At 33.6% G+C, this 15568-nt stretch overlaps 1 protein-coding gene across 1 annotated transcript in view; it reads right to left on the reverse strand.

The window, feature by feature from the left end:
- Window positions 1-15568, reverse strand: part of Dmd (dystrophin) — a 2373110-nt gene that overhangs the window by 1432503 nt on the left and 925039 nt on the right. Inside the window, exons 20-22 of the mRNA XM_017795501.2 lie at window positions 12491-12732; window positions 5728-5908; window positions 571-716 (exon numbers count right to left, since the gene is read on the reverse strand). Of these exons, the coding sequence (XP_017650990.1) occupies window positions 571-716; window positions 5728-5908; window positions 12491-12732 (569 nt within the window). The remainder of the gene's footprint in view (window positions 1-570; window positions 717-5727; window positions 5909-12490; window positions 12733-15568) is intronic.

Below are 15568 nucleotides of genomic sequence, written 5' to 3' on the forward strand. Positions count from 1 at the left end.
CCAATTATATAAATACTTGGACTTTGACATCTGCTTGAGTATGTCAAGAGTTATAAATAAGGCAATTATGTTAATATAATGTATTTTAATATTTAAATTTCATACATTTTAATTTAACATTAAATTTAAAGCATAAACATCATTCACCACATAATTATTCAATGAAAGTATTTTTATTTTCACGTGTAAAATCCACATATATGTATGAATAAACTACAAGTACTATATAGAAATATAGATATAAGAAAATGGATGTTACATTCCTAATTCTCACCTTCATTCATTCAACTGTTAATTTATGATTCCTACCATTACTATCTTATTTTACTTTATTTTATTTATTTATTTATTTTTTTGGTCTTTTTGAGACAGGGTCTCCCTGTAATCCAAGTTAACCTGGAATGTAGACCAGGTTGGCCTTGAACTCACAGAGATCCACCTGTCTCCCAAGTGCTGGGACTACAGGCGTGCGCTACTATGCCCAGCTTTAATTTTAACACTATATCTGTATGATTTCTTGGTAAATGGTTTTTGTTCCATGTTGCTTATGATATTCAAGTATCCACAGACCTGTAATTCTCCAAGTCTCTGTTCCATGACTTCATATTCAGTGACACCAAGATGAGGTGTAGAGAGCTTGGTTTCTGACTGCTGGATCCATGTCCGGATGGTACTCATTGTCTCCTGATAGCGCATCGGTGGTAAACTGTCAAGAACTATATACAAAGGACAAAAGGAAGAAGAGAATAATAGTTTAGTTCTCTTAAACTCTCTCATACTTTCCTAATTTATCAGCCAACACAATTATACTATTAGTCTTAAATATTAATCAATGTTAAAGTATAATACAGTATGATTATGTTGCTGTAGATGCATTTCTAATACATGTCTAGTATATACAATTCATGTAGTATACTGAAACAAATCATACATAAACATATATATGCACGAACACGTGAACACATAAAATGAACAAGCATGTATTTAGCCTGAGACATAAAGAGAGTGGATTTGTCAGTAAATAATACTCAACATTTATAGTAGATATATAAAATTGTGAATTTACAATCTAAAATAAATTGCATATTTTTAGTTTGATAATTACACCCATTTAATCATTACAGGACTTTCTTTTTAACTTCCAACTGTGATTGTTTTTTGCTAGAAGTTCAGTTATATGTTTTACTTTTTCCATAAGGCATAGGTGAAGGCACATTCGGACTGCAGAAGAGTGACAGTAATAGAGAAATAATGGAAAACTTCAAAATTGAAAAAAAGAGTGGATTTAAAGGCTTGTTTCTGCCTTGTCCTAAAATTAAATTAAAATGTTCTTATATCTGAGCTCAATTAAATAACATTGTTTGACTATCTGATGGTTCTTTTAGTTGTTTATTAGTATATATGTTTTTTATTGATTGTATTACATTTAAACATTTACAAAAATATTTGTGTTATGTTAAGGATAAACTTTACATCAATATATCTGTCATAAAACTTTCTTCTGTGATACTTGGAAGATGAAACAGTAGTTCCCTGAAATGTTGGTGATCCTTTGTCTCCAAAGCACTTTTGTAGATGATCACTTTTTGAAAGGCTCTATATAATTTTCTTTGCCATCCCTGCAACAAGTCTAGTGGAAGATAAAACGGACTCTCACTTGGAATTGCAATTATTCCCTAATTTGTTCCTGCTTTTCTGGACCCATATTCTATTTAGTAGTTCACATATACTAATATGTGAGGATTTTTACATTAGCGGCAGTCTAATTATTCATAAATATTCATATAATTACTTAATGGAAACTCTTTTAGAAATTTCAACTACTCAAAATAAATATCTGTAAAATACTTACTGGAGCCGGGGATGTTACACTAATCATTTCCCTATCCTTCCACTACTTGCTACCCAGCTCTTCCTTCTATCTCCAGGACAAGTCAAAGACCTTCTTCATCAATTTTGGACAAATTCCCTAGTTTCTGTTCCTCTTAACACCTATCCTGGTTTGGTTTCTGCTCCAGTGATAAAACACTGAACAAAAAGAAACTTTTGGGGAAAGAGTTTATTTCATCTTACATTTTCAAAGCATAATCTCTCTTTAAGGGAAGTCAGAGAAAGAACTTGACAAAAGAGCCTGGAGGCAGGAACTGAGACAGAGACCACGGAGGAGTGCTGAGGATTGGCTTGCTCAAAGTTAGATATTTAGAACTCACAGTCTTCTGGACTCCAATGGGCTTTGGTGGTCCCACTTTCTTTGCAATCCAAAGTTTGTCTTGAAGTCTCGGGCCTACTCCATGTCACACCTGCTGCTTTCCTTGGTGGTCATCCCAAGTTCCTTGTATTAACAGTATGCTGGAATCTCCAATGCAACTGAAGCTATACCTTCACTAGTGGTCTCTCCTGGCCTCATGGTGTCAACTCTCAAATTATCTCTTTGACTCCTTCAATCCTGGGGTTTCCACTGCAACTGAGGCTTCACCTTCATGAATGGCCTCTCCTGGCCTCTTCAGGCACAGGAGACCTGTCACATGGAGCCAAGGCTCAGCTAATCTCAATGACAGCTTTATACCTCCAAAACCAATACCACATGGGGGAATCTTACAAATTACTAAATTCAGCTACCAGCTTAAGATCCAGCCTTAACCCCTTACCTCCAACTAAAACTTCCTGAGGAAATACTTCCCAGATTTCACCTCAATCACAGTGTACTCTTATTAATCAGAGACATTTTTCTCCCCAACTAACCAACATCGATTCTTCCAATAAAACAAAGGTTTGACTTTGTTGGTGCTGGTCTCTTGTTAATCCCAACTGACTCTTCACCCTCAGCTGATTAGAAACCACAGATTCTTAATTAAAAATGTAACACAATGGCCCCACTGGAGTCTTTAAAGGACTCTCAAACTTCCCTCTGAAACTCCACAAATGAGGCTTACATCATTGCCTTTCCTTCAGCATTATCTTTCAAGCCCCCACAAAACAGCGCATTAAGCTCTGAGCATTCAAAGTGTTTTCCAGCCCAAAGTTCGAAAATCCTTCTACAGTCCTCCCAGAAAACAACATAGTTAGGGAAGCCATGGCAGGATCTCAAGCAGGAAGTGAAGCAGAGAGCATGGAGGAAAGCTGCTTACTGATTTGCTTCCTCCCCAAGTTGTTTTTGGTCTTGGTGCTTTACCATACAACAGAAAGCAAACTAGACTACTACCCTCTCTCTAATTTACCATATATAGGGCACCTGCAAATCCTATAGGCTTGGTTCAAAGGGCATGTTCCCAAAATCATGTTGCCCAACTCCTAAATTATTATAACCTTTGATAACAGTACTTAGATATATTTATTTCAATTTTGTCTCTTTTCATAAGTAAATAAATATTGATGGCCCCAAACCCAGGAATTTATGGGCAGCACAAATTGAACATGATGCCTAATTAAAACATAAAAACAAAAAAGTAGAAAAGAAGTTGTGGGGTAGCGAAGTGGGACGAGATCTGAGAGGAGTTAGGGGGAAAAGGAGGTGGTGAATATGATCAAAATGCCTTGTGTGCAATTCTCAAAAAATAATAAAATATATTTATTATATTTAAATTATATGTGTATGAGTAGTATTGACTGTATGTATGTAAGTGCATCCATTTTCTGCAATGCCATCAGAGGTCAGAACAGGGAATTTGATCCCCTGTAACTGGAGTTAAAGGTGGTTGTTAGCCACCAAATGGGTACTGGTAACGAAATCTGGGCTGTAAAAGCAGCAGGTGCTCTGAACCACTGAGCCATCTCTCCATCCCCCAATAAAAATATTTTCTAAATATTGCTGTTCATTTTTTCCTACTAAGAATTTAGTGCCCAAAATTTGTTGGCACATACCAGTTTTTAAAAATATTTATTAATGAGTGAGTGAATCATCAAGAGTATTATGTAATCCATATAAAGCAATAGTAAATACTAAAATACTTGATAACTGATCAAATTACTTACAAAGTGATTTAATATGGCATACTTTTACTATACATTTCATATTTGATTAAATGTTTAGTAATTAAGCAAGGCAAGTTTTCCAGAAGAGTAAGCAAAACAATATTTTAAAAAAATATTCTCATAAGTAGAGTACAGTAGAAATCCTTTTATTTGGAGATAAATGAGAAGACTAATATGTGAAGTTATATAAATAAATTTCATGTGTACATTGATCATAATGAAAGGAATCATAATTGTATGACAAGTGCATATATCATTTCATATCTATATTGTAGCAACATAGCGAAAGCTCAGCTGTCAACATCATTATTCTAAACTCCTTTAAACTGAAAAGTGTTGAAAACTAGAGGTTTATAAAAACTATACTGCATTTTAAATGAGGAAGTCCAAATATATATTGTCTATTAAATATCCTTGACTGTAAATTAGTTTTATGGCTTTATGACAATTAAAATATATTTATGTTAAGATTAATGAAAAATTAGAATATTAAAATATCTTTCTCAGTTGAGCATGAGAAAGCCGATATCATTTTTAAGTTTTACTACCTGATTAAGAGAAAAATTAATCTCTTAGCAAAAAACACTTTAAATTATATGACAGAAGGATTTGTATTTTATACTCTTCATTAGATTTTCTTAAAAATAAAGAGCTAGTAAATTAGTAAAGCTTCATTCATATGAAAATGTTAAATCTAGATATTATTTTATATGGTAAAGTTTTTGAATATTTACAAGGACAAGAAATAAAATACATTTGTCAACAAATTAAACACTTATAAAAAATGTATCCTTGTACTTCTCAGACTTTGAAAAATATTTTTATATTTTTCTTTTTATTTGTTGGTTTTGGGGTTTTATTGTTTTTGAGACAGGGTTTCCCTGTAGCACCATTTAGCCTGGAACTCACTATATAGATCAGGCTGGCCTCCATCTCACAGAGACAGCCCCCCCCACCTTTGCCTCCTGACTTCTGTGACACCATGCCCAGCAAATGATTTTGTCTTAATATCTTAAACTATAGTTATATTATATAGTCCTTCATGTATACATGAGCACATATGTATGTATGTGTATGGTACATCAAAGTCTCATTTGCTATTAGTTAAAACTGTTCAGAACTTTCCTAAGGAAGTTTTGTCTTGAAAATAAAGCCCTTGGTAGATTTTTCAAGTAAATACTATTAACTAACATCGTACGGGTATAACTTAGTAAGACACATCATGAAAATATTGTTAGTCAAAATTTACACATTTGCATAATTTCTCCACATTTGGCTTTTATTAACAAATAGAAAATTATTTATGCAACTACAAAGATTAAAAAGTAATATATATCTCAAAGAATAATGTGTCTTTTCCTGAGCTTCAGTTCTCAAAAGCAGGTAATAACCATTTGAGGGGAATTAACAGAAATATCAAAAGATGCCTACACAAGTATCTCTACCTGCAGAAAAGTAAACCTTCTGAAAGTCTAATCACCGCTCTTTTATTTTCCACAATATTCAGAACCCATGATTCTTGAATATGTATCCCATCATGTAGAAATTATGCCTGCACATATGTGATTTGTTTGTTCACCTCCTAAGGTATGGAAATATTATGGAGAAGAAAAGACACACTTGTTTTCAAACACCAATGTTTTGTCACTTGTGAAGAGAGGTTATAGAGAGTACGATTCCTTGCAGCTGCTATTTTATCCACAGAAAGATAATTTTGAAAACTTCAAGTTAGTTTTTAAAAATATCTTTACTTACTTGTCTGTAGCTCTTTCTCTCTGGCCTGCACATCAGCAAAGACTTGGTTGAAATGGTTTGTAAAGGCCAAAAAGTCTGCGTCCAGGAACATTGGCCCCTGTCCTTTTTCTTTCAGGGGTATGCTCTGAATTTTTAATCGCTCAATTTGAGGCTGAAGAGCTGACAGCCGGTTGACTTCATCCTGCACCATAATTTACAGTATTAAAAAGAAATAACACTTTTAATTTTCATGCATTATATTTTCACAAAGTAAGTTGTTTTCAGATGGTGCTGTGAGTTTAGGTTAATGCCTTTAACAAATATTCAGTAGGAAACATTACTCTATTGGAAACCATCATTTTAAAGCTACCAATAACTCTTTGTTCAGTTTCAAACTTCATACATGATTATCTTTAATTTGGGGATTCCATCATTTAGAATATTAATGCTCCCAACTGAGTATGTTTACAAAGGATTATAAATGAACCAAATCCTTATTATTAATCAAATAAAGATGTTTGGCATGGCCCCTTTTAATTTCAAAATTTTTAAAAAATTCTAAGCTCATTTAGTGAAGAGTGGTTTTTTCAATTCATGTGTGTAAAATGTGAATGATACATATTTAATATGTATACTTATTACATGAATTTACAAATCTATATTATATAAAGATTATCCATATCTTTGCAATTCTTTCTGTATATACATATAAGTACAAAGATTTAGCACATATATCTCTAATAATCTACATTTTATATGACCTTATGACTTGTTTTGACCAGTCAATTTCTATCCTTTTAATTAGGGTGATTATCCAGGATTTTTATTGCCCTGTCATAAATATTCACAATATAGTACCTACTTTCAGTCACAATTGTACTCTGGTTGGAATGGCAAGTATCACATTGACACTGCTTTGAAGTCTCTAACTGGATGTTGTACTAGGAAACTGAACTGTGGCTAGTACAAATGAAGATATGCTAAGATTATGAGAATGAACATTGAATTCTGAAGGTAGAATATCAAAAAATTAGAACATAATCTATGCCATTTAAAAATACTGATTAAATATTGCTGGGGGTAGAAAATGGCTCTATGGTAAGAGCACTGGCTGCTCTTGAAGAGGACCCAGGTTTGATTTCCAGCACCCACGTGGTGGCTAACTACCTTCTGTAACTCTAGTTCCAGGGGATCAGAGGCCCTCTCTTAACCCCCACACACATTTCATGACACAGGTGCACTTGCATACATGCAGGCATAACACTCATACACATAAAATAAACAATAAATAACGTTTAAATAAAATATTGATTAAATAATAGTTTTAAAAATATTTTTATTATTTTCATTATATGTGTATGAGTGTAATGCCTACATGTAAGTGCACCCATGTTGTGCAATGCCTGCAGAGGTCAGAAGAGAGTGTTGGAGCCTCTGTAACTGGAGTTACAGATGGTTATTAGCCACCATGTAGGTGATGGGAATCAAAGTCTGGTCCTCTGCAAGAGCAGAGAGTGTTGTTAACCGCTGAGCCATTCCCCAGCCAAGCAATAATAACTTTGGTTAAGAAGGCTAAATGAAATGTAGTGGTGAAATTATTTTGCCTGCATCTTTTAACTCTTTAACTTTTTAAGTGTTTAACACTTTCATACATTTATACAATAGAATTTAGCAGCTTTCATACCTAACACCTTTCATTTTTTTCAATGAAAATTTTTATTGAAATTTTGTGCACTTCATACAATATATCTTAATCATATTTAGATCCCCTCCCCATTCACACCCCATTTCGCCCCCCACCCCAGATTTCATGCATTCCATCTTATATGTTAAGGCCTATGGAGTAAAATTTGTGTATGCAGATGTCCCTCAGCACAACTTCATCCTCTGGAGTCTAGTAGGCCTCTCTTTCCTCTCCCATTATCTTCTGCTAGAATGCTTCTTAGAATTCTTCTTATTAGCAAGTCCCCTACTAATTTCCTGTCTTCTTTTGTTTGACCCACTGAGTTTAATTAGAACTTCTCGTCAGAGCAAGCTTTTGAGGGTATCTACTTATCAGTGGATACAACACTAAAGAAAGTAACTTTCCCTATCAACTGATGACTGCCAAAGTCCCTTGTCATGGAAGGGTGACCCTCATTATCCTGCCTCCATCCATGAGGAAATGTTGACTATTTAAAATTATGTTACTTCGAGATTTACATTATATTTCTCTTCAATGGCACTCTTCTACATACACACACACACACACACACACACACACACACACACACATTGTTTTTCTGAATCAGCTGAATTTATTTAGCTTGCCAGTGACTGCACTCTCTGAGCCAATTTAGAGAATACAATCCTTGACCAGAAGAAAGTAAAACTTTTAGAGATAAGGTCCATATCCTGACTGGCTGGTACAAGATTTACTCAAAGACAAGCTGTCACATGTTTGTTCCTGTCGGTGGGTAAGCAAGCACTTACAGAAGCCAGATGAACAGTCACAAAAGCCAGATAAGCCTCAACTGGAACTTGGAGTCTCATTTCAGGTGAAGTTGCAATTAGTTTATAGTTCATGCATATATAATTTTAAATGCAACAAAAATTCCAAAATGTCATTTTTAACTATATTATTACCACAGTTGTTTATTTATAATTCATATCTATGTTACCGTCATAAAATTACTTTGGATTGTTCAGTATTTAATATGCAAAAAACAAGATAATTAAAATTAAAGTGGGATCATTGGCCAATTAGTTTGAGAGAAAATTAAAAGACAACAATTAGCAACTAAATTTAAATCTCAGCTTACTGAAAGTTACATTAAAATGACAAAATAAATTGTTACTTTTGGATGCATGAATTCTCCTTGTGAGATAGAGAACTATTGTGATTGGTTGAGATAAATTATATTAGAAATATTTTCATAGGGGCAAGACTATAAAATGGACAATTATATTTTCTTGAGTTAAATTTTATTACTGGTGTTTTCATAGGAGCAGGACTGGAGAAACGGCTCCATAGTTAAGAGCATTGACTGCTCCTGCAGAGAACCCAGGTTTGATTCCCAGCAACCATCATTTACTCCAATTCCCAGGGACTCCAATACCTTATTCTGTACTCCCCTGCATGGCATGACACCAGTACACTCACATACACACAGGCAATACACTCATAAACATAAAACAAAAATAACAAATAAAATATATATATATAAAAAAAAAAACAAATGTTTTTGTAAGGGCAAGACATGGACAATGTTATTTTTCAAATTTCAGAAGGTACAAATATAAGTTTCAGAGGAATGTGGTTATTTGACTGTAGCAGTAGGACTTTATTCATTGCTATGACAATTGAAGTGTTTAGGAAGATGAAGAGTGGGGACATAACATTCTCTCTGAAATGCAGTATTCAGCATCAAAAGATGTAAATAGCTAGCCATTATTTATGGAAAAAGAATTATTTTCCTTGGACTTCCAGAATAATTTGACAGAAATTCCCTGAGAGTATCTCCTTTCTAAATTACATACATTAAAATATATTTTATTAGCTGGGCGTGGTGGTGCACACCTGTAGTCCCAGCTCTTGGGAGGCAGAGGCAGGTGGATCTCTGTGAAAAAAAATTCTTTTTTAATATTTTATTATTTTTATTTTATGTGTATGAGTATATTGCCTACATGTATGTAAGTGCACCCATGTTATGCAATGCCCACAGATGTCAGAAGAGGGTGTAGGATGCCCTGGAACTGGAGTTATGGATGGTTTTTAGCTGCTGTCTGGATGCTGGGAACCAAACCTGGGATTTCTTCAAGAGCGGTCAGTGCTCTTTACCTCTGAGCTATCTCTCGGGTCCCTATATTCATTTAAATATTATAATACCAAATAGGAGCTTTATATTATTCTTAGGAAATGGTAAACAAATTTCTGGCAAATCTTAAAAGCCTCTCTAATATCCGACATAATGGAGCATTAGAAAATAACCTAAGTTCACATTCTAATATAAAAAAAATTCCAAAGAACAGAAAGAACTAAAAATAGCATACATTAATTATTACCAACCAATAGTAGACAAATAATGTTAGAGTTTCAATAAGCCCCATAAATTGAACTGGTCCAGACTATAAAAAAATGTGTAGTCTGTGGGAGAACCTACCTTTCCAGTCTCACTGGTCAATTACCGGTGATAGAACCACTCCCAGGAAGGCAGGTTCACCTTAAGTTATGCTAAATAGATGGGCGGAATACCTGGTGTGTTAATTAGGTAGTGAATATTTTCTGCCTGGAACTAGCTCAGCCGCCTGCAGAACTTCCAGACCAGCCACAGCCATGTAGGTCTCCATAAGTCTGTCCACTTTCCTGGACTCTTCAGGAAAGTGTAATTTCTCCTTTTCTTCTTCATGCCTTTCCTACTAAACATGCTTTCTTTAAGGCTTTGAGTTGCCCCTATCATCTTGTATTTCTTCACTTTCTCTCTAAAGCTTCCTTCTCCCAGCCATGTGACTGCGAGTGAGCCACGTGTCTGACTTCCATGCAGGCTTTAAACCTGCATGGCTTCCATGGCTTTCTTTCCTTTTTCCCACTATTCACCTCCTCAAGGTAGCTGCCAAGATTACCAGCTCACCTGCCCTGAGGATTTTTCTTTAAGATTCCAATAAAATTGTAAAAGCTTCTGTTTGGGTCCATTCTTAAATTCTTTTATGAATGAGACTAAGAACCCTCTAGGGAACCCTCTTTCTCCCCGTTTCAATAATATAATGTTAACTCTTGTATGAACAACACTAAGTTCAAACTTAAATATTTCATGTCACCAATTTATAAAATCAATGCCAACCAAAGGACTGGAGAAAAAGATTAATAGTTGAGGAAGAGGAGTGAGATCCCATCAACCGGATGAGGAACCTGGTGGCTGAATTTGCTAAAAAATAAACATTTTAACTTAGAATGATTCCATTAACCACAAGAGAATACTTCGTACATTTGCCTAAAATCTCAATTTGGTTTTAGAGTAAGATCAGTATCATAATATGTTCTATGATTTAATTTTAAAGTGTCTAAATACAGAAATCTTACACTTTGGATATTTACTGAATTAAGTCAATGCCTTTCAGTGGTCTATTCTTTACCTAAAAGTATATTTCCAGGATTTATTTACTTGATAGAAAGTGTATAGCAATTGAATAGAAAGTGAAGAAATAAAGACAAATCCTTCTTTTTTTCCTTTTAGAACATTTTTAAATTTCCCCACAGTATCTGATTTCAATGTCTTTTCCGAACCAAAACTATGAATCATTCATCTCAGTCACCCTTTATTTAGATGGTTCATGCTAAAGTATGCAAATTAATCACTCTTCCTACTAAATATACATATTTATGGAAATATACATATTTATGGAATTATACATATATGTATATATGCTTCCTTTGGATGGGCGGTGTCCCCCGTGGGTTCCTGTGTTTGTATTTGGCCACTTGGTCCTGGGTTAGCAGCACTTTTGGGGGAAATCATGGAGTCTTTGGGAGGAGCAGCACTGCAGGGCAATGTTTCACTGGGAGTGGGCTTGTAAGGTTTGGGAGCCTTTACCAGCTTCCTGTTCTTGCATTCTGCTTTGTGTGTGCAGTGCAGGTGTGGTCTCTCTTTTCCTGCTCTTGCTATTGTTCCTTCCTGTATATTATGGATATTAAGCCCTCTGGAACCATAAGCCAAAAGAAAGTCTCGAGCTGCTTTTCGTTATGGTATTTTCTCACAGCTACGGAAAAATAGCTAATACAACATTTCTATGTCATTAAAGTTTCATCCTAGAAATTTTTTCCTATCTTCTACTGAATTTTCAATTTCCCATGGATACTGCAAAGGTCATGCCTAAGGATCAGAAAAGCTCAAGTTCTTTTCATTATGATATGCCCTCAGTTTGCATCACTTGACTAGACTGCTCTTCTAATTGCTTTTGGGGCCCCTTTTTATTCCAGTTGCACCTTGTTTGCTCACCCTCTTACTCATGACCCAGGAGAATTCACAGATCACAGCACCTTCTTCTTTGTTAGCTAATTAAGTCTAGTCAGTAGGGAGTCTACTCCAAATTCTTCAGGCAGGGAGGTTGTTAAAGTTGGCTGTTTATTTTTCTTGCTCCATTTCCATGCCAATGCCTTGGGCTAGTTCTTAAGGCTGCCTTTATTTTAGGGTTCTGATTATCTTTTTTGTTTTCCCAAATTTCACAGTGATTTTGGCCTAGGAGAGGGAAGTGCTTGGATTGGCTTTTCATGGAGGTTTCTCCATAGAGCAACTGCATGAGTAAAATATCTCTTTGTAAAGAAACATTTCTCAAAATGTCCAATTTCATGTGTGCTGTCAGTTTTACAGATTTCTCTTTTGTATTACATCATATACCATATGGCCTTCCTGCTGAGCTATTTCCAGCTATTGTATGGGTTTCACTTTTTCTTCATAGAGCTGGATTTTATTCCTACAAAGACAGTTCCAAAGTACAGGCCTCTGTTTTAAAGGAAATCAAGTTCTTTCTAGAGTTTCTTGATGCCTCACCCCTCTGCAAACTGACCATAAGAATTAGCCATATATAAATTACTTAATCTAATGCCAGAATTTTAGTATTTTTTGTAGGGCTTGTTTACTCTGAATTTCTTTGCTTATATTTTGATCTTTACTGAATTCAGTTAAGTAAAGGTGAACTAAGTAAAGGCGGGAGGTGAAAATATAATAAACTGTGCTCTGGCCATCTTGGCAATTGCCAAGGAATATCTATTGATCATGCTCCAAATGGTGAAGAGAAAGATTCTTACCTTACAAATTTTTAACTGACTTTTAATTGCTGTTGGCTCTGATGGCATAGTGGGTTGGGTTTTCAACCAGTTTTCAGCAGTAGTTGTCATCTGCTCCAATTGTTGTAGCTGATTATAGAAAGCAATGATGCTGTTCTGGTACTCTAGCCAGTTAAGTCTCTCACTTAGCAACTGGCAAAATTCTGCCCACCGGCTGTTCAGTTGTTCAGAGGCTTGTTTGATGCTTTCTGCATTAATACCCTCTAGAAAGAAAATATTGAATACATCCTATGAAGACAGAGACTAAAAGACATTTTCTGAAACTACTACATCACTATTATAAAATTTTCATCATATAATAATATCAAACTCATTTGTTACTAATAAAGATGTAAAGGTTCATGATTATTTTGAAATTGGAAACGGATTTACAACGTATCAAAGATTGTGAATGTCATAAAATGAAAAGTAAGGAGACATAAAATACAGAACAATAGAATATATTTAGTGAAAAGGAAAAATGACCAAAGTTTTAATGAGTTTTTTTCATGGATAAATTATGTATTCGATGATTCAAAATAAATGGCAAATATGATATATAATATTAAAATAAATTTCTTGAAATTAACTTGCCTTTTCATTTTTAAAAAATAGGTCTAGAAACTACTTGAAATATTTACATATTTTTAAAAAAGAAAAGTTGGGAAGTGGCATAATTTTGAAAGTGTATGTGTGTATATGGGCTAGTGTAGATAAGACGACTCTGTTGGAACTTTGATACTCAGGAAGTCATTAGATAAAACATATAAATAAATAAAAATGGAAATAATATAAAAAGAAAAGACATCTAAAATGAATTGTTCTCTTTGTGATATAATTTACTAGAAATAATCAGACTGAAATAATCTGCTGATTCACTGACAGACAGAAAAAAGGCATTTGTAATAAAAATCTTTCTGCTCTGAAAAGAATTTTCTCTTACAAACTTGGAAATATGTGTACAGCTTTCAAATCACCTGTAACAAGACTACATCAGGAAAATTACATCAAAGGTAAAATGGAAAGACAAATGCATGATTACCTCCTTTACTTTAAGTACTTTATGTTAGAAAATAAGTATGGTCTTTTCTTAGGTGATAACAATTATCTGATGCTACGATATATAACTAAGCCAATTAAAGTGTATGTTACCCTACAAGGCATTGGAATGCTGTAATACTGTGATGCCCCACTGCTTAAAATAATCAAACTTTCTAAAGTTAGTTCAATAAATTAAGATATTCAAAGTTATTTTTGAAGATATTCTCAGTAAAAGACATTACAAATAGAAGAAATAAATTAAATATGATATCATGCATTCATAAACATTTATGTAGGCACTATTAATTTTATTGAAATATTAAATAGTTGAATATTAACTATTTTATCATTTGTACATAGGGATCTCAGAGAGCAAAGGAATATTTAAGGAATAAAGTGATTTAGCAGAAGATCAAGTTGTTTAAGAGTATCTATTTTCATTAATGTTCATCTCATTTAAATTGCTGGAATAAGATATAAATGAAAACTAAGTTCTTAAAATGTCTGTATGAAATATCGAGCAAACATAAGGCCTGTTCTTTGGCTGACTTGGACATAAAGACTGAAAATATGGACTGGAATTCAAAAGCTATGTTATTTTATCTTCTTTTACTTTGTTGAGACATTCTAATTTCAAAGCAATCGTTCCAATCAAGAAAATTCCTTTGAAATATGAAACTTACTTTCGTAATTTCAGAATATGACATCACCAAGGATGACATCAGAAAAAAAATGTGAATGCTATTGACAATAGTCCTTTCCTTTTTGCTCTGGCTAATATATTTTCAAAGAGATATAATGAGAAGAAAGTACTAAAATAATAGACACAGGGCACCATATATCTGCATGTACAAGAAGTCCACGGTTTTCTGAGATATGAATGTGTGATGTCATATGGTGTTTATGCTAATTTATTTTTGGTCAGTAATATAACATTATACCAATAAATATTTGGAAATTTCCACTAAGTAAATATGCTAATTATATGAACCTCTTTTTTTTTTAACAAAATATAAATCAGAAAAACCTAAGTCTTCAAATGTATAGTTACTTGGTTTAAGGAAAAGTTTATGAAAACGTGTTTAAATTGCTTTAGAAAACGAGATGGCATAATTTAAAAATATACAGGAGAGAATTTTTAAGTTATATTAGATAATATCTCAAAATTATGGCATAGTCCAAAAAAGCAGATGTTTAAGAGAAATGTTTTCAGCAAATGTTAAACTTCAATAATCACTTAGACAGGAGACCATGATGTGTGGGAAGACTATATAAACCAGATATTAAGTAGGGAAATAAGCAATGCTAATGTAAGTTAAAGGTACTCAAGGACTAATGTGAACTTAGTCTTACATGTCTTTAAATAATAATGGAACAATACATAAAAATGTTTCTTTGCTCCTGAGAAAGGGAAACCTTATACAGTCTTATAAATTAGAGAAGACTACAAATTAATTTTCAGTATGGCTAGTATCTGCTAATTTTGAAAAATGATAAAACAAATAATTAGCAAGCACCAAAAGGTTTTGTGGTATTGGTTATAATCCAAAATATAGGTTTTAATTGGTTATGCTGATCATTGCCCACAAGTCTGCTGTGAAATATAAGATGAAATGCTAAATATCACTAAAAAAGAAATTGAACCCCAAAAGAACAGTCAATTTTTTACAAATCCATACCACTGTGAAATATACAGGATTTAGTATTTAATGATTTTTCTATGAATCTATAAGATCAATATATAGTAATGGATAAAAAAGATTACCATGTTAGGATAAAGATGTGGACAGAAATATATAGATATTAAAAATAGAAATCTGAACTTACACAGATCTGAGTTCAAATAAGTATCTCTCTACACATGAGTGAACTGGATTCATTTAGATAATTTTATTGAGTCAACTTTATGAGGGTTGGAGTTCACATTTATGAATTACCCAAATTCTTGCATATTATTAGATTTTTATAAATGTAAGCAAAAAGCATGCAAGAAATAAGAAAATATTCCCTCAGTTTTTC

The sequence above is a fragment of the Nannospalax galili genome, unplaced genomic scaffold, assembly GCF_000622305.1.
Source record: "Nannospalax galili isolate Female #2095 unplaced genomic scaffold, S.galili_v1.0 scaffold7, whole genome shotgun sequence".
In the NCBI taxonomy this organism is placed as follows: Eukaryota; Metazoa; Chordata; class Mammalia; order Rodentia; family Spalacidae; genus Nannospalax; species Nannospalax galili.